This window comes from Ctenopharyngodon idella, chromosome 21, assembly GCF_019924925.1.
Source record: "Ctenopharyngodon idella isolate HZGC_01 chromosome 21, HZGC01, whole genome shotgun sequence".
Taxonomy (NCBI): domain Eukaryota; kingdom Metazoa; phylum Chordata; class Actinopteri; order Cypriniformes; family Xenocyprididae; genus Ctenopharyngodon; species Ctenopharyngodon idella.
Window position 1 is genome coordinate 12,262,384 of NC_067240.1, and position 20,601 is coordinate 12,282,984.

The 20,601-nt window shown below is 37.5% G+C and overlaps 1 protein-coding gene across 8 annotated transcripts in view; it reads left to right on the top strand.

Annotated features, from left to right (window-relative positions):
* The window catches only part of rai14 (retinoic acid induced 14), a 43,141-nt gene that overhangs the window by 19,335 nt on the left and 3,205 nt on the right, over positions 1-20,601 (top strand). For 5 of the 8 annotated variants that reach the window (XM_051877706.1, XM_051877708.1, XM_051877707.1 and 2 more), the window contains 13 exons: positions 4,935-5,023; positions 5,137-5,201; positions 8,124-8,181; positions 9,047-9,117; positions 14,907-15,013; positions 15,661-15,848; positions 16,448-16,473; positions 16,861-16,944; positions 17,141-17,230; positions 17,717-17,836; positions 18,335-18,436; positions 18,719-20,260; positions 20,351-20,503. In XM_051877706.1, coding sequence (XP_051733666.1) covers positions 4,935-5,023; positions 5,137-5,201; positions 8,124-8,181; positions 9,047-9,117; positions 14,907-15,013; positions 15,661-15,848; positions 16,448-16,473; positions 16,861-16,944; positions 17,141-17,230; positions 17,717-17,836; positions 18,335-18,436; positions 18,719-20,260; positions 20,351-20,503 — 2,695 coding nt within the window. The remainder of the gene's footprint in view (positions 1-4,934; positions 5,024-5,136; positions 5,202-8,123; positions 8,182-9,046; positions 9,118-14,906; positions 15,014-15,660; positions 15,849-16,447; positions 16,474-16,860; positions 16,945-17,140; positions 17,231-17,716; positions 17,837-18,334; positions 18,437-18,718; positions 20,261-20,350; positions 20,504-20,601) is intronic. The other 3 variants (XM_051877709.1, XM_051877712.1, XM_051877711.1) reach the window with 3 other exon arrangements.

Here is a 20,601-nt window from a genome sequence, read left to right on the forward strand (position 1 = left end):
CAATGGCTGTAAAACCTCAGCTATAAGAGCTCAGCTTTTCCGACTTTTTCATTTAGAAACTTTGTGTTATGCTTTAGAAGTCATTTAAAGAACACTTAAAGATATGTTAAACTAGTTCAAAGAAGTTTGAATGCTTTGTTTCGTTGTCTTGGCAGAGATACTGTAAATACAATTTTTTTTAATTGGAGCCTGAACCTGAATAATTGCATGCTTGTGTCTACATTTTCAGGGGGAAATATACATTTTGAAATGACTTGGACGAATTTGTAGTGTTTGTAGGAATAACAGCATTTGATCCACCATAAAGGAATTTTCTTAACAAAATATTTTAACTACAGTCATGGCCAAAAGTTTTGGTAGTGACATAACTTCGGTGCTTCCAATCTTTGTGTTCTTGTGTTAGCAATGGTTTCCTCCAAAGAAACGTAAATGTAAGAAAGACGTGCAGAATCATCGCTTTGCATCAAAATGGCCTCACATGCAAGGAAATTGCTGCAAAGAATATTGTACCTGAAAGAACCATTTTCTGGATCATCAAGAACTTCATGGAGAGATTCAGCTGCAGTGAAGAAGGCTTCAGGACGTCCCAGAGTGTCATGCAAGTGCCTACGAAATTGTGTCATCACCAGTGCAGAGCTTCCTCAATATTGGCAGCAGGTGGGTGTGAGTGCATCTGCATGCATAGTGAGGCCAAGACTTTTGGACAATGACCTCGTGTCAAGAAGGGCAGCAAGGAGGCCACTTCTCTCCAAGAAAAACATTATGGACAGACTGAAATTCTGCAGGAAGTACAAGGATTGGACTGGTGCAAACTGTGCAGACTGTTAGACTGTTAGACTAGAATGTTTAGGACATCTGGAAGATCGCTTGTCCGGAGAAGAAACGGTGAACGCTACCATGAGTCCTTTGTGATGCTAATAGTACAGGATCCTGAGACCATCCATTTTCATTCAAGGGTGTGAACTCTCTCTCACAATTCTGCCCAAAACACTACCAGGAATAAAGAATAATATCAAAATGTCCTGCAAGAGCAGCCTCTCCCAATGATCCAGGAGCAATTTGGTGATGATCCATGCTTTTTCCAGCATGATGGAGCACCATGTCACAAGACAAAAGTGATAAAGAAGTGTCTCAGAGATCATTACTTTGAAATTGGCCAGGCAAGTCCCTGGACCTTAATCCCATAGGAACCTGTGGTCAATCCCCAAAAGGTGAGTGGACAAGCAGAAGCCCATAAATTGTGATCAACTCCCAGCACTAATGAAGCAAGAATGGATCACCATCAGTCAGGATTTAGCCATAAGCTGATGTCCAGCATGTCAGAGCAAATTGCAGAGGTTATGAAGAAGGGTCAACGCTGTAGATATTGACTCCTTGCAAATATTAAATGTTTTTGTCAATAAAAGCCTTTAAAACTTGTGAAATGCTTATAATTGTTTTCCAGTATACCACAGAAACATGAAAGAATTATCTAGAAATGCTGAAGCAGCAAACTTATGACAGTACATAAACAAAATATACGTCACTGCCAAAACTTTTGGCGATGACTGTAGTTTTTCTAGGTGGTTGCTAGTGTTTTCTGGTTGATTTCTTACTGGTCTTAGATTTTATATAAAAGTAAATGTTCAAACTGCACAACAAATGTATGAAAACATAATGTGGTCAAAATTTGCTCAGCGTGATTTGCAAAATTCAGTTAATATAACATTTTCCTGGGCTGGACTGTAAGACTTTATAGCAGAATGTGTCATGAAATGCATGAGAAGAATACTCTCTCTCTCTCTCTCATGTTAGATGCAGTTACATGTAATTATTAACTTTATACGCAACATTAAAAACATCAGCTATGAAGAAAGAATAGCAACATTCCTATGAGCACAGCAGAGATGAATCAATGAATGAACTCCAGTGAATGCAGAGAGATGAGCTTGCTCTCTTCACTCTGTAAGTAATGAACTCAGACACTGCTGACCTGAATGAGTCTCCAGTGTCCTGCGTTAGAACGGCTTGAGCCGAAGCACTCTCATAGGCTCACAATAAATCCTTATCTTCCTGTTTGAGAAGTTCATTGTGTTCGAGTGCTTGCGCTCCAGAGGGTTCATGAGCCAGAGAGGCACATGTAGAACACAGAGCCTCGCTGTATTTCCAAACTGTCACTGTTGCCTTGGAGATATGATTTTCTGATAATGGAGGAGCTGGACACGTGACCCAGTGCGATTTGGTAATCATATGCTCTGGTGATCATGTCATTTACCTTGAAAAGGACTGCGAGAGAGCGCTTGATAATATTAATTACAAAGACATGAGAGAGATGCTGCAGCAAATGTTACCTCTACTTTTCAGGGTTAAAAGAAACCCATCTTGTGGAGAATGCAGTGACTGAACATTTAATTGACTTGAACATTTAATTAAATCTAAGGACACCAGTGATTAGGATTCATAATTCTCTATATTTGAAAACATTCTGTGTCAAGTTTTTCTTATTTTTTTTAAAGATATAGCTTAAATAAGCATAAAGGTATAGTTCACTCAGAAATGCAAATTCTCATCATTTACTCACTTTTTTCCCCCCGGTTTCACAGACAAGGCTTAAGCTAGTCCTGGACTAATATGCATGTTTGAGCTGTTTTAACTGAAAGCAACTTGTACTGACATATCTTAAAATATGTCACTGCTATTGTTTCATCTCGAGACGCACACCAGTAATGTTTTTTTTTCTAGTATATGTTTAAAAAAGCAACTTAAATATCCTAATTGAACCAAGGCCTAATCCTGGCTTAGGCTAAGCCCTGTCTGTGAAACCAGGCCTAAATGTTGTTTAAAAAATGTAAGACTTTCTTTTGTGAGACTCAAAAGAAAATATTTTGAGAAATGCCTGTTGTTGTTTTTCTTGTCAATACAGTTAAAAGTCAGTGTTAACCAAAAATGTTTGGTTACCAACATTCTTCAAAATATCAACTTTTGGAAAAGAAAGTCATATAGGTGATGACATTTTGTTCTGTGGAACAAAAAAATGGTAACAAAATTGTCATTTTAGTGTTCGCTATCCTGTTAAATGATGCGTTTCAGACCAATTTAAAAACAGCTATGATATGTGTTGCTTTAATTCTACCAAAAAAACAGTAGTTTTTCTGGAGCTGACCTTTAATGGCATTAAAGTGATGTATATTGTGCTTAAATTGCCATATTTGAATATTTAAAGTTCTTGGTTTGTTAATTTAAAGGTCAGAACCATGTAGCTGTCATGAGTGACATAATCAGCAAGGTCATTATCAGGGCATCTTGCGTAGCTTTAGTTGTTAGCTTTATTACTGCCCAAAAGAGAGATCCAAGCATATCTTGATCATTATCCTCCAGAAGGTGTAATCAATTTCATTTAGATTAATTAGTGTTTTTTTTTCTTAAGTTTGTCCTCTAAAGAGCCAATTAATGAAGAGATTGTAGATATCAAACCAGTGGGACTGAATGGAAACTATTTATTAAGTGATAGAGAGCACTGAACTTTTTAATCACAAGGATAGTTTAAACTTTTCTAATTTTTTTTTTTTTTTTTTTTTGTGCCCTCAGGTCAGAGTTTTCATGACTAATAAAGGATTTAAAGGAATAGTTCACCAAGACAGGGATATTTATTCTTCATTAGCTGGGTTGGTCACACTTTGGTATGGGGAACATATTAACTATTATGACTTTTGCCTCAATAAACTCTTAATTTACTGCTTATTATTAATAGTTAGTAAGGTAGCTGTAGCTTTTAAGTTTAGGTATGGAGTAGGATTTAGGGATGTAGAATGTGGTCATGCAGAATAAGGCATTTATATGTGCTTTATAAGTACTAAACAGCCAATATGCAAGCTAATAAGCAACTAGTTAAAAGTGGGAATTCTTTCCCATACTATAGTGTTACCTCTGGGTTTCCAACCATTTATTTAATGTGAATTTTGGGATATAATTAATTTTATTTTTTATTAAATTTGGGTTAATATTGGATAGAAACATAACATCTCCGAAATATGCATATATACACTACCGTTTTTTGAAAGGAATGTGAAATGTGTGCTTTTATTTAGCAAGGATGCATTAAACTGATCAGATGTCAAAAGTGACAATAAGACAATGTTACAAAAGATTTATATTACAAGTAAATGCTGTTTGTTTTTTGTTTGTTTTTTATTATTGTTATTCACCAAAGTTTTCAACATAGATAATAATAAGAAATGTTTCCAGATCAGCATATTAGAATGATTTCTGAAGGATCATGTGACACTGAAGACTGAAGTAATAGCCTAGCTATTGAAAATTCAGCTTTGCCATCACAGGAATAAATAACTTTTTGAAATATATTAAAATAAAAACAGCTATTTTAAATTGTAATATATTTCAATGTAATATTTTACAGTAATGCTGTTTAATAAATTTCACAGTATTTCCTGTATTTTTGATCAAATGAATGCAGCATTGTTGAGCATAAGAGACATCTTTTAGAAATGTAATAAAAAAAAACAAGCAAACTTTTGAACAGTAGTGTGTATGCTCATTTGGGGTGAATACATTTTATTTGGTAAGAAGAAAATCACCTTGTTTATGTGTGTTCATCGGTTTAATAAAAGTTTTGAGAATTGACAATTCTGAAGCTTACTGTATTTTGACAACAATTTTAATTGCTGCTTTGTGCTTGACTTGCTACACAGAATGAAAAGGATTGATCTAGTGTCACTCATTCACACTAGAGTGCTTTACAATTGCCTTAGGACAAGCATATATGCAGAGCATGTCATTGACCTACCTTTTAAATCAAAGAGCCCTGTATTTACTGCATGTAGGTTATAGGCAAGTTATACATGCCATAAAAAACTGGCCAAATGTGAGTGACATGGCTAATCTGCAACTAAAATTAAGTGTTAATGACACTTTTTTTCCCCCCCTTTCTTTCTCAGTCTGCATGTAGCAGCTGCACAAGGTCAAGCTGAGTGCCTTGCTGTCATCTTGGCTCATGGGGCTGATGTTTCTCTGCAGGACGCTTCAGGTTGATTACAGCTAGATCAACATGTTTTCTTGCATTACTTTTATGTTACATCAGTAATGCATAATGAGTAAATCTATGTAAATAACAAGCCTTGTTTGTCCTCTTCACATCAGGGTTTACTGCTTTACACCTTGCTGCCAAAAACAACCATCCTGAGTGTGCCAAAAAGTTGCTTCAGGTAATATTTTCAATTGATTATGAATTGTAGACTGAGAGTTTGTTATGTGCACACAGATGGAGCGAATGCTAATGGGAACAACAGCCATGTCCGTTGCCACGCTGTGTGTGCCAGCTAAACAAAGGGAGCAGATTTTGTTCCTGCAGTTTCGTAAACTAGCAAATCCCACGGCCTCCCTCTGTGATCTTGGAGAGTGTTGTATGTTTGGATCTGTGTGTGGGCAGGTTGGCATGTTCGAAGACTCCCCACGGTCTGCTGAAGCACCTTCTCTAGCGTCTCTTTTATCATCATGGGCAACTCATTCTCCACTCCATGTGATTCTACCAGAGCTGCACAGATCTGAAATATCCAGAGCCTATCTGCTCTGCTCTGTTCACTAATAGGTGCCAGTATTGGCTTTGCTATTACTGATGCCTATTTTAACCCATACTGCCAGTTTAACACTGCATCAGAAATTGTATTCACACAGTAAAACTAATAAATCTCCCCCAAAAAGCATTTGAATGGTGAGACATTCTTAAAAATGTTTGAATGTCATTAAATTGGATGTTTTTTTTTTTTTGTTTTGTTTTTTTCTTTTGGGTCAATATTTTGCGTGAAAAGTGTGATTGTCTCTTAAAAAAAAAAAAAAAAAAAATACATACCACTTTGTTTTTACCATCTTAAAGTCTGGAAACATTTTTTGTTTTTGTTTTTGAAAAAAATACTTTATGCTCACCAAGGCTGCATTTATTTGATAAAAAATACAGTAAAACAGAAATATTGTAAAATATTATTACAATTTAAAATAATTGTTTTCTATTTTAATACATTTTAAAATGTAATTTATTCATGTGAGTTTCTGAATTTTCAGCATCATTACTCCAGTCTTCAGTGTCACATGATCCTTCAGAAATCATTCTTTTCGAACTTTCACAAAAATATTAAGCAGCACAACTGTTTTCAATATTGATATTAATAAGAAATGTTGCCTGAGCACAGATCAGCATATTAGAATAATTTCTGAAGGATCATGTGACACTGAAGTAATGATCAGCATCATTACTGGAGTAATGATGCTGAAAATTCAGCTTGCAAAATTACACTTTACCATGTATTAAAATAGGTAATCGTTATTTTGAATTGTAATAATATTTCACAACATTACTGTTTTACTGTATTTTTGATAAAAAATAAAATCCAGCATTGGTGAGCATAAGATGTTTCTTTTAAAAACATTAAAAAAATAGTACCAACCTAAACTTTTCAATGGTATTGTACATTATTTTGCCAACATTGACCTTCCAACCTTTAAGGGTTAGTTCACCCAAAAATGAAAATAATGTCATTTATTACTCACCCTCATGTCGTTCTACACCCGTAAGGGTTCATCTTCGGAACACAAATTAAGATATTTTTGAATAAATCTGAATGCTCAGTGAGGCCTCTAAAGACAGCAATGCCACTGAAAATCTCAAGATCCATAAAGGTATTAAAACATATTTTAAAACAGTTCATGTGAGTTCAGTGGTTCTACCTTAATATTATAAAGCGACGAGAATACTTTTTGTGTGCCAAAAAAACAAAATAACGACTTTTCAACAATATCTCATGATGGCCGATTTCAAATCACTGCTTCATGAAGCTTCAAAGCTTTATGAATCTTTTATTTCAAATCAGTGATTCAGATCTCCTATCAAATGGCTAAACTGCTGAAATCACGTGACTTTGGCGCTCCGAAGCACTGATTCGATTCGTAAAACCCTGAAGCAGTGTTTTGAAATCGGCCATCACGAGATATTGTTGAAAAGTCGTTATTTTGTTTTTTTGGCACACAAAAAGTATTCTCGTCGCTTTATAATATTAAGGTAGAACCACTGAACTCACATGAACTGTTTTAAAATATGTTTTAATACCTTTATGGATCTTGAGATTTTCAGTGGCATTGCTGTCTATAGAGGCCTCACTGAGCATTCAGATTTATTCAAAAATATCTTAATTTGTGTTCCGAAGATTAACGAAGGTCTTACGGGTGTAGAACGACATGAGGGTGAGTAATTAATGACATTATTTTCATTTTTGGGTGAACTAACCCTTTAAATGCATTCTACAAGTGAAAAATGAGAAGTTTTGAATGGTGTCGTTTCACTGTTGAAAGCATTGCAAATATATTCCCCTTCACACAGCTAGGCCGGTGTTGAATTAATTAGCCTTTTTCCCCTGGAGATCCTGTGAAACAGAAAAATTAACTGCTGCACAAATGAAAGGGCCTGACAGTAGTAATTTGGTTTCATCCAGCAGTGATAAACCAAAACTTCTTGCCTGGCTTCCCAAACACAACAAATGTTCTAATGTACCCAGTGCCTTGAGATTCTGCTGAAATGTTCCATGAAAATGAAAATACTTTCTAGGCTAATTTTCTTGTTGTTTGACTGGCTGGTCATTTCTAATGACAAAAAAAAGTGTCATTGGCCTCTTTAGTTAAAATAAGCTTTGGTGGTTTATCTAGGCATACAGGATTTAAAAGGGACATACTGTATGGGATCTCATTACCATAACAGTAGCAGAATAACCTTGAGGGTTAATAGCTGGCAGCCAGTAATCACATTTAAAGGGACATCCACATTTGGTACATTTTTAGGTCTGATCAGCTGCTGTAGTCAGGTTTAATATATTACACTTCTCCTCGGATGATGCCTGTCAAATAAATGCCTTGTGCCTGTTCATCCATAAACACTGGCCTGACATGCTGCTAAATGTTTAATAGGAGTGCAAATCATTAACTCGCACCAAAAAAAAAAAAAAAAAACTGCTTGGTGAAAGTGTAGCTGTTTTGATTGAAAGGTCGTAATTGGTGTCTAGCAGTGAATTCTGGGTAGAACATGTCATGCTGGTTTTAGATGATGTGTTTGAAGCAATAATCTAATGCGCTTCATTCTACAGACTAAGTGTGTGGTGGATGCCCCTGACAGCTCAGGGAAGATGGCTCTTCATCATGCAGGTGAGGTGCAAAATTTCCTTGTTTTAAAGATTATTCTGTTTACTTTAATATTTCTTGACTACCTCAGAGAGGATCTCTTCAAGGACAAGCAATCTTCAGTATGTCTTGTTTTCTTTCATTATTTTTGGTTTATTGATAGTTTGTTCTGAGTGGTATCTTGGTGCAAAAGTTTTAAACATTAACACCACGACTTTGGCACCATCATTCACCGTATACTCCCAAGCACAGAATGACATGTCATTGTGGACCATTTGCTCCAAATTGCCAGGAAAATCATGTTTTTATTTGTGGACTCTTTGTTCAGAAAATTGCTCCCTTGCAAAAAAATAAAAAATAAAAATTGCTCCCTTGCCCCTTTCAGTCTGTACAGAAGATGGTAAGGAAAAAACTGACAGAGTGTTGGCTGTTAATTGAGCCTTTTTGCCAGCTGTTATGGATTGAACCGGGTTGGAACGGCCACAAAGAGCAAGGAGCTTGCATCCACCTGGAGGTTATAAATCTGCTGGCAAGATGTTATTTATCTTACAGAGAAAAACAATAAGCAAAACATGGTTTCATATGGACTACAAAGCAGAGAAACTGATAGGAGGATGCATTTATGCCCATCCGCCCTTTGAGAATAATTGCCGTGATTGGTTGAGAAGCAGGACACTCTCTAATTTTTAAAGGGGACGCTAATAATTGTTGGGAAATAAGTGGGGTCACACACTATAAGCCTGGTTTTGGTCTCTGTGGGAAAGCTTGAAGTGTTCATAGTAATTACTCTGTAAGGAGTTTGTTGGCATGCTTTTAAACCCTTATTTGTGTCTCTGTGGGGATAAAGAACTGCTTCTTATTATCTTTTCTCTCTTTCTCTCTCCTGTAGCTGCCAGCGGAAACACTGTGATAGTTCAGCTTCTGTGTGAGCACAAGTGTCACGTCAATCTTAAGGACTCGGTATGTATGAGTCTTATAAGAGATAGCTTAACTGCTGGAAAAATGGTCTTTCTGTCTTTCTCTGCATGTGTTTTGCTGCATCTCAGAGCTGCCTGTGGTCTACCTCAAACTTGTGCATTGTCAGGCACAACTCCTCAAAGACTCTGTTCTCTGTGGGTTTGAATCCGTGCTCAGCTACATTGATTAAAATCCCCATGGCACACTTGAGGTCACCGTTACTGGGAGATTGCTTGTCTAGGGTTGTTTTTTTACTTTTTCTTCTGCAATGAGTTTTCTTTTATTCCTTCAAGAGTCTTACAGTGCTTCTTTTAAATGGCTTTTAAATGGCTTCTGTCTGGGTGATGACAAGAGCGCTGACTAGTAGTACAAAAAGAATTTGTATTCTATACTTACAGGTAGTAAGGTATTTTTTTCTTTCATAACTCAGACTACTACAAATCTCTCTGGCATCTTTTGGTATAAGAATAATTTAGATTACCATAAAAATATTAATATTGAGGGAGTTTCAAAGTGTTTCAAAGATCAAAGTGTTTAATAATATTTTTAAAATTATTTATAAATTATAAATATGAATTAATATTTAACATATTATAGATTAATATTTATAAAGAATTAAATTACCTCTGGCTCATATTGAATTCAAACTGAATAAAATGTGTGTGTGTCTGTAAAAATATGTGGTTGGTTAATGTTAGAATCTGCCTAGTATCATGTTAACATTTAACCATCATCCTAAGGGCTTTTCACACTTGAAATAGTTAACCCTGGGTCATTCTAAACCCCGGGTAAACGGAATCCTGGGTTATCTTGCTTCACTTTTCACACTACTCATAATTTACCCAGGGTTGACATAAGCTGACGTTTCACATTGTACGTTACTAAACCCTGAGTTAACGTTCTTATTTGCATATTTGTGGTGTCAGTGTCATTAATTGGATAAACGCAGCATGCAACTTGTTTACATAGGCTAGTTTTAACATCGCGCATCCTCGTATTGCTGATTGTACTATTGAGTTTATCCTGAATGGACATTTCGGACTATAAAGGTAAGAATGAAACAGTCTCTTCATTCAAATTGACGCGTTTTCTGTCAAGCATTTGACATTTTTCCTCTCAAACGCTGAATTTACTGTTTATTATATACCATGCACAGTGTTTCCATGACTGTCCAAAGCAAGCAAATATGAGGCACGCTATTAGTTGTCTGTTGCTACGCGTCTAGCTGTAACATTCTAGCACTGCATCATTTCACACTGTACAAGTTTGGCACCGCAATGCGAGGTTAACACCGCAAAAGCTCCAGAGCAGGGTTTCATATCCTCGGGTAAAAAGCAGCGCTAACCCCGCTTCTAAATTACAAGTGTGAAACGTTCCTCTGGGTTAAAAACGATGTTTAGAACAACGATAACCCAAGGTTAAGCACAGTGTGAAAAGTCCTCTAGAGATGAATTAGATATAGTGTTAATTAAAAGGCTTCAAAACTTTAGAGAACAGAAGAAAAATATTGGAATATCCAAAATTATTTATACCATGATGTTTTGTTAAACAAGGTTTTTGTGAAGTTAAATGATCACATTACTAAAACTCAAGGTTTGTATCCATTACCCATCACACTGACCTTATTTACTCCTCTGTGTCGAAAATTTATTAATTTGCATCTGCATTATCCAGTTATCAAATGTAAACAACCAGTAAACAAATGATTCTTTCAACATTCATTGGATGGATTGAGCTGTCCCTACAGTGTCTGTTCTAATTGAGAAATAAATCCACAATTATTCACAGTTATCCTTTAATAGTAGTGTTTTCTGTTAAGACCCACAGCACTTTTATCCCAGAGATTAGACTGACTGCAGTGAAGGATGAACGACCCTGATGCAACTCCAGAGAAATATTTCATGCTAATAATGCATCAAATAGCTATTTTCTGTCAGGGGAGAGCGCTGGAAGAAAGAGGCAACAGCTAAACAACCTGTATTAAGTCATCCTCACTAAACTTATGGTAGTGACGTGAATCATTTATAATGAGCTGCTTTGTTATCAAGACAACAGAAGCATAACTTCCTTTAAAGTCAAGGGGGGGTTTTTTTATCCATTTTTGCAGGTAGCAGAACAGAATTCATATTTTCATATTTTTGCATTTTGCATAAAATGGTCCCAAACCTCTTTTACACATATCAAAAGCATGTCATTTTCATAAACTTTGACTTAACCACTGTGTCTGTCTGCTAGATAAACAGCCTTTGTCTACCATGTGACATTATCACCTATTCTCGAATTCACACCATCTCAATTGTCGTAATGTCAGCATGCAGCTCCAATGAAATGATTGTTTTTCTCTTCTCAAGCTGTATATTACTCAGAGACAGAGGGCCGGTGTGGGAGGCAGCGAACCCTCAAGCTGTGGCTCTCTCTTTTAGACAACCATGACTGAAGAGCTTCAGCAGTCAGAAATGAGAACGAGAGAGAGAAAGAGTCAAAGTAGATGTGAATCAGAGGCGGCTTCTGCTTACGGTCACTGATTATCCACCGTCGTCCTCCTCTGAGGCAAGCTTGGCACATTCATGCCCACTCAGCCCATTTCTTTGAACATGCAGAAATACCTGCTTTCGCTGCTAAATTATTAAACGTAGCCCAACTAATTTCGCAATAGCATTCTGGGCTCAAGCACAAATAATTGAGCTTTGCACACTCAGAAAACACTGGGCCTAATTTTCAAAAACTAGACTGTTAGTAATGAGTCCAGTGGTGTGCCTTTTTCCTGTTTTTCATTTAAACTCATCTTGGAGTTTGCCTTTGAGCTGGAAAATGAATGGAAAACCTTCATCCACCAACAGCTTAGCAAAAAGCCACTCGGTCTAATTTAGAAAACTCACACCTGGTACTTTTCCTCTTATTTTCCCTTGCAGCATATCTGGGATGCTCTTACCCTCAGGAGCATATGGCATGCAGTATGTGCATAGATTTTAAATTTATACTGCAAAAATATGTTTACATTTTAATGGGATAGTTCAACCAAAAATGACAGTTCTGTTATCATTTACTCTTGATCATCTCATTGTGAACTCATATAGCTTCATTTTGAAGACTCTTTTTCATGTGGTTTCAATGAACGGGACCTGACGCACAAAATCACCTAAAAACACATTGTGTGAAGAATTACCTTGCTTGTTTTGTTTCACAGAGGAAATAAATTTGATGGGTTTGAAAAGAAAAGAGGGTTGAGTAAATAAGAATTTTCTTTTTTGGAAGAAACTCCTTCTTTAATACATTTAAACGCTGTCAGACCTAAAGGTGCAAAAAAAAATACCTTTAGGGGAAAGGTACTTGTCACCAGGGCATTACCCATTACCCTTAAAGGAACAAATTTGTACCTCTACACCTAAAAGGTGCATATTGGTACTTTAGAGTAGCGATTTGCAGCCTTAAAGGGTTAGTTCACCCCAAAATGAAAAGTCTGTCATTAATTACCCTCATGTCGTTCAAAACCTGTAAGACTTTCGTTCATCTTCGCAAACTGACACTTTGACTCTTCAAAAAGAGATTGGAAAACTAATGAATTGAGTGGTTTAGTCCAAATTTTCTGAAGAGACTCGATTGCTTTTTATGAAGAACAGATTTAATTTAGGCTTTTACTCAAATGTTACATCAGCGAACATAAGCAGAAGCTCAACCGAACCTGAATAACGCACAAGAACAAACCTCTCCCAGAAGCTCAAACATGCTGCGTAACAGAGAATGAACCTCATTGGTTACGCAGCACGTTTGAGCTTCACGTTCGGTTGAGCTTCTACTTATGTTCGCTGATCAATGTTTACATGTGAGAAAAAGCCTAAATTAAGTCTGTTCATCATATAAAGCAATCGAGTCTCTTCAGAAAATTTGGACTAAACCACTCAATTCATATGGATTAGTTTTCCAATCTCTTTATGAACTTTTTGAAGTGTCAAAGTGGAAGTCACATAGCTGTCTATGGAGGAACAGAAAGCTCTCAGATTTTGTCAGATTTTATCTTGTTCCAAAGATGAATGAAAGTCTTACAGGTTTAGAAAGACATGAGGGTGAGTAATTAATGACAGAATTTTCATTTTGGGGTGAATATTGTATAAAAGTGTCCCTTTGAGGGTACTGCCGAAGTAACATACTGTCGTAGCTCTGAAGGTACAGTTTATGCACATTTCCTTTTATGATTGCAACAGCTTAAGATCTCCTAGCTGGAAGAAATTAATATTGAGGTTATTAACAGACTTTGAGCTTTTGAGCAACACCTTATAAAATGGTTTGTTAGATACAATGTTCTCTCAAAACCTGTTTTACGTTAAAACTGGTGAATTATGTAAACAAACCAATCAATTCTGCTACAATTATGCTAATGTTTGTATTACAGCGACTCAGCCATTGCAAAATTGGCACAGTTGTGAATACTCATGAGGTATATTTTGTAAGCAAACTTTCTCCACAGCAGACTTGTTCTGTGTTTATCAGTGCTGAATACAGTTATAAACTAATTAATTGGAATTGATGTGGTTTGCTGTGTGAAATGATTGTTCTCAACTTGAAGGGCTTATGTATGAACAATTATGTTTTTACAACAATTTGCCTGGAAAATGTCAATTGACTGAAATGTCACTCCCAGAATGTACAAAAAAAAAAAAGTCTAGATGGGATGTGTAATAGCTAAAAAAAGGCAATTATTTTCTATTCTATCACTCAAATATTGGGCCTACAAATGTTATTGTTAGTATAAACTGTAATTATAACATCCCCTGACCTGTTGGGTTGAGCGCTGACCTTCCAGATGTCTTAAATGTTAGCTTGTTAAATTTAATCTTGTCCTGGCTCTTCAATGAATGCCAGGGTAGAAACCAGCCAGCGCATATATAGGATTATATTTAATCATTTCATTTTCTCTGCTTGATGCCATATGAGCTTAAATCATCCCCTGGACTGCTATGACTAAGCTTTTGCCAGTTAAGATGCAAAATGAAGAGCGTCAAAAGAGGACTTGAAACCTTTTTTGTATACCACAAACATGCACAAGCTTTAAGATCATAATGGTTGTGTCTGTATCAAAAATTAGCATCAACACAGTCTCAGTTTCCTCACACTTCCCATGGAAATACCACACCATGTTGTGAGCTCCCACAGACAGTCTAGATCTGCACCTTTTGCTTCCTGAAGAAAAAAAAATTAATTCTCTTGGATTGTATTCTTTATAAATTATTCAAATACAGCATAATGTCAGCAGAATTGAAAACATTGCCATATAGCTCACAATGTTTTGCATGCACAGGCTCTTTTTGGTTTTTGTTGTAGAAGTTTTAACTGAGAAAACTTAAATGCATTGGTACAGTGCTGTACAAAGTCATGGTGCAATTTTCAGGTTGCAGCTCAAATTCAGCCTCGTCACCCTAAATGTGCTTTTGATGAGGTGTCAGGTTCTCTCTTGCGCTCTGGAATAATTGGCAGAACCCCCTGTGACCCCTGGCGTCGCTGGCAGGAGCAATTGAGCTCAGTGAGAGGATTGTTTGCCTAAGGAAATTTAGAAAAGATGGGGGACAAAGTTGACTTGTGTACTTTAATATCATGTAGAGTTTAATGCATCAGGTTTTTCTTCTGTTGATATTAGTTGTCTGAAGCTCTATTACATTTTAATGATAATTCAGTGCCTTTTCACACTGTCTCACTGTTTGGTGCCAGTTCTGTTTAATGTCTACGTAGCCTCTTAATATGCAGAGGATTGTATTTGAAGAAAAATGATGTTGACTTAAAGCTCTTTTTCCATTTAGGACGGCTTGACGCCCCTGCTTTTGTCAGGTAGACATGCACACGCAGAGGTCTGCCGGAGTTTATTGGATTGGGGTGCTGACATCAACGCTAGAGACAAAAATGGCAGGTATGTTTGTAGTCATCAGTCATAATCTGCTGATAAGAAAAGTTTTTCAATTTAAACATTACACCCTGCTATCATAAAGTGTCAAGTGAGCTAAATAAACTAAATTGAGATGCTAACGCCGCAACTAAACTGTGCGTAACATAATCCATCTTAAGACAGAACACAGTTCCGTTGAAAAGTTTGGGATAAATACGAATTTTTTTGTTTTTTTTTAAGTCTTTTATGCTGACCAAGGCTGAATTTGATTGATGAAAAACACAGTAAAAACAGTAATTTTCTGGAATATTATTAACATTTTAAAACCGTTTTCTTTTCTAATATATATTAGATTTAATTTATTCCTGTGATGGCAAAGCTGAATTTTCAGCATCATTACTCCAGTCTTCAGTGTCACATGATCCTTCAGAAATCATTCTAATATGCTGATTTGGAGCTCAAGAAATGTTTCTTACATTTTTTTTTTTTTCTGGATTCTTTAATGAATAGAATATTAAAAAGATCAACATTTTTAATTTTATTTAAAATAGAAATATTTTGTAACAATATAAATGTATTTACTGTCACTTTTGATCAATTTATCGAGTCCTTGCTGAATAGAAGTATTAATTTCTTTTAACAACAACAAAAAAAAACTTTTATCCGTTCAGGACCGCAGTGATGTTGGCCAGTGAGAGCAGCTGTCCAGCCGCTGTAGAGCTGCTGGTGCAGAGGGGAGCTGACCTGCACATGGTGGACTCGCTCGGCCACGACGTGCTCCATTATGCCAAATTGTCGGGCAGCAGCGAGGTCCGAACCGTTCTTAACACGGCCCTCCAGAGACAGCAGTCAGAGTCAGGTAATTTAAAAGTGAATGTCAGTGTGATGCCAGTTTAGCTGTGAAGATGTCATTTCAGATTATGATTAATAGCAATAGCATCTTTATTTGTGCTGTTGTGCTGAATATCACATCAGTGCAGTTATGATTTGGCTTTAAGCACGAGGCAGCTGTTGTTGAATGTAAAATATACACTGGGATACACTGAGGAAAGCCTGAAAGGCGTTTTTTTCCCCCAATGGCATTTAATAAAAGAAACCATTATTATTTGTGTGTGTGTGTGTGTGTGTGTGTGTGTGTGTGTGTATCATCATCTTGAATGTTAAATGTCACTCCTTTTTTCCTTTTTGTCCTGAAGTTGCACAGAGCTTTTTGGCTCAACATTGCCATCTAGTGGCGTTTTACAAAAATAAACTCTTACTTCGACACTTTTTCTCAGATTAAATAAAGAAAATTTGATTTAATAAATAATGAAATAATGATTTTCTCTATGAAATAATGAAAAAAGGAAAGATTAAGACAGAATAACTAATGTTAGCACCAGACAATGACATGCCATTTTCATTTTCCCCTCATAACCACGCTCCATGTTTTCCCCTCCTGTATCTTTGCATGAGCAGATAAGAGTTCGACGAGAACCCCTCAGGTAAGCAAGTTAATTTTCATTTCATTCATTTTCATCCCCTCAGACTTTGATGGTTTTCCTCATTTTCTGATTGACAGAACCTGCAAAGTTTCTCCATAGACACTTCAAATTCACATTTTAACTGAATGCTTAGTTCACTAGGAACAGTAGCGTCAGCCACAAGCCAGGAGTTTTGATTGAATATTCCTTTATTCTTAAATTTGACAAACATTCCCACAATGCACTTTTGGAAACCTGCACTGGCATTTGCCTCACCCTGTAGTGAAAAAGTCTACTTTTCCCAAACTAAGTGTGCAGTGTTTATTTCACTAACCACTTAAACACTTTACTTCGTCTTCCTCTCTCTCTCTCTCTTTGCCACTCTCCTTATCACGCACACAATCTCAGCATGGTCAAAAGTTAAATGAGGACAGAAGCTCCACTCCCAAAAAGAGAAAAGCACCTCCTCCTCCTCCCATTAGCCCAATCCAGGTAAAGGCACACAGTGCTAAATCTGTAATCGGTAATGATCTCTGCACTTTCTAAAAGCTTTAGACGCAATTCTTTTTTTAATTACTTCTGAATATTCAGCTGATAACTTTTTTTTTTTTCTTCTGTATCCATATTGGCTCTTACTGTCTCTAAGCTTAGCCTCGCTTTTACACTTTCCTTTGTCTTTTTTTTTCAGTCGGCTGGTATCATCTCACCACCTTATTTTACTCCAACTGATACTCCTTTGTCCAGCAAAAGTGATTCATCCAAAAGATTTAATTACAAGGTAAAATATTGAAAGAGCATTAAGGGGTATTAGTATTAATAAAAATATATAAAGTATGTATATATAAATTAAGAAAGTATTTATTAAAATATTAATGTAATGTAAATATTGTATTTTTATTTACATTTTTATTAGTGTTTTTGTAAAGGTTTTTTTTTTTTTTTTTTTTTAAGTATTGTGTGTAACTAAAAAAAAAAAAAAAAAAAAAAACCAAAAATTGTTTTGTAACTAGTTAAAAAAAATTATTGGCTGTGTCTCAAAGCTTAGTCACTGCCCACCAAACATTCAAAAATGCTTACCATTTGAACATGCCTATAATGCCCCAAAAATGCTGTCTAGGTAGGCAGCATATTAGGTTTTGAAATATTGTCAGTGGTAAAATAAAACAAGTGTGTCAGATAGCTAAACCATAGGTATGTTGCTGTTATATTTTGTTCACTATTTAATTACATATGACTGGGCGTTCTTCACTTCCTGTTTGTTGAGGAGGAGGAGCTGAAAAGTGCTGTACTGAAGGATGAGATCGAGAAATTGCACGAGGAAAAGAGCATGCTGCTCGAGACCATTGAAGATCTGAAGCAGATTGTGGAGCAGACTGAGCCCAAGGCGAGTACTGCACAGCCCTTTAATATTCCTTCATGTGGCAGCTGCTTTGATCTTCAGCCACTTTTGCTCTCTGGAACCCATTTTAACAGCTGCATTTTTACTGGCCCTGGCCAGGTGAAGGACCTTGCTTTAGGGGACACGAAAGCAGACCTCTCATCCACACCACTGTTCTTAGCCTCCAACTTGCAGATGAGCTTTAAGTTTGCGCATCGTGTTTGAATTTCGACAAGTGACGCAAACCCGTGGGTCTTTTTTACGTGACCTTGAGTAAGCATTGAAAACCTCAAAGCCCAGAGACACTGTGTTTTGTGTTTATTAATGATGCTCTTCAAAACAGCCTCTTATGTTAGGGAATTTTTGTGGTGGCCTGCATGACTTCACTTAGTGTAGTAACAGATCGTAAGGAAGCAGTTTGTCGGTCCCAAGTGAGTTTTTGTCTGAGGCCCAATAAAAAAAGGATATTGTAAAATAATCTTTTGTCCTCCTGTTTTGAAACAGATGGAGCAGTCTGAGAATGCAAATTTGTCATTGATTGCAGCCCTACAAGCAAAGATAGCCTCTCTTTCCCTGGAAAACCAGCAGCTTGCCCAAATAATAAAGGTAACTCAGTGTAAAAAATGTTTGACCATAAAGCTGAAACTTTGTAGGTTACCTTATATTGCCATGTCATGCCATGACAGACAACCAGTGGCCAGAGTTTGGGGCAGGACTGCCTCTATAAACAGTGTTAGACTGGGAAACCTGTTTGGAAATTTTTACAAATCTGTTTGGTGGTTCGGAAATTGCACACTGCACTTTAAGGAAAAGAATTTGGAAAAAAAGATGTGCATTGCAAGTCATTATTTTGATTTTCAACATTATTTATCTTTTCTCACCGAGTAGAAACGTCCAGCTCCTCAAGGAGAGGAAGGCCAGGGAAATTCCCGTCCAAACAGCATCGAATCCAATGCTTCGTACCACTCCACCCGTGCTGATTTTGAGCTCTCCAGCGACATGCATATCCACACTGTGGATGAAGAGGATCTTTCAGAGGTGTCTGTTCTGGACATCAGCAGTTCCTCAATCAAGAATGAGATGGAGGAGGATGTGAGGTTGAGTACAGATAAAGAAATTGGATTGCTACGGGATGCACTGGAGAATCTGCAGACTAAACTTCTAGAGTCCAGAATGGAGAACCGCTCCCTTCAGGCCAGACTCAACACTGACTTTGAGAAGATTGAAGTTGCATCTAAAAGCATGGGCGAAGATACTCAAAAATACCAAGAAGCTTTGCAAGAGTTACAGCTGAGGGGAGATTCTGTGAGTCCACAAGAGGACAATGTGGTGCAGAAGTTTCAGTATTTGAAAAGCTGCCTGGAGCAGGAGGTTAAAGAACTGAAGGGAAAGTTGGCCAAGTCACAGGAGGAGCAAAAGCAAGATACTTGTTTGATAAGGGATCTTCAGGCTCAGCTCAAAAGTGTCCGTCTATCTGAAGAAGAGCGTCAAGAACTAAAGAACACCTACAATGTTTTGGTGGAAAACATCAACCAGGAGAAGACGCTGTTGATTGAGAAGTACAAGGAGTCTCAAGAGGAGATCAAGATGCTCCAGGAGGCCCTTCGTGGCACTGTGCCGGTAGAGGCTGCTGCCAAAGACTTCGAGGAGATGAAGGCAGAGCTCGGCGAGATTATCGATGGGCTGCAGCGGCGGCTTTTGGAGCTCTCAAAGTCGTACAGCGAGGCCAAAAGCGAGCTTAGTGCTGCCCGCAACCAGCTGCAGGCCAAAGCTTCAGAGCCTAAGGACCAGGCAGACGTGGTCTGTGTCACCAAGGAGGAGCATGAGCAGAGAATTCAAGAGCTGGTGTTCAAGATAAAGGACATGCAGAACATTCTGAAGGACACGGAGGCTAAGCATCAAGCGGCGCTAAAAGAAATAGCCCAGGTTAAACAAGATGCTGAAAACCAGGCTCAATCATCTGTAGCCATTGCAGACCACACCCAGGTCGTGGCATCCTTGGGGAACGCTATTAAGAACCTAGAGTTGGAAGTTGAAGTTCTTAAAGAGCAGCTCGCCCAGAAGACCTTGCAGGTGGACGCTTTGCAGAACAGACTGACAGTTGAGAAGGATGTAACTCCAGATGATTCATTGTCCCGACTGGAATATGAGCAGATGAGGGAGACGCTGGAGGGTGAGATAAGTCACCTGAACCACCTACTGAAGGATGCTCTCAGGAAACAGGATGAGATGGCCCTGGAGGTGACCGCTGCTTGGCAGGAGGTGAAGGACGGAAGGAATGAGAGAGAAGCGGCACAGGAGTTGGCAGTGTGCAGGGAGCAAGAGTGCAGTGCATTGAATACCAGGTACAAGGAGGCTCAGGATATCATTATCCAGCTGAAGAAGCAGGTGGAGAACCATGTGATCTCAGAGAGAGAGAAGAATAAAAAGGTGCTGATTCTCTCACACACGGTTCTGTCTAAATTGATGCAGTTGTGTCATATTAAAGCTCAATGTGTCATGTTTGTTTATTATCTACAGATAGATGAGCTCTCAAAGGAAATCATGAAGTTGAAGGATGCTCTGAACAGCCTTTCACAGCTCTCGTACACCACTAGCACCCCTAAGAGACAACAGAGCCAGCAGGTGGACTCGCTCCAGCAGCAGATCAAACAACTGCAATATCAGCTTGCTGTATGTTACAAATCTTGTTCTGCCATAAATTAGCAAGGCATCTAATGTTCTGTTTCATTATTGGCAAGTGAACTGTTCAAAAGTGTAAAATACTACAA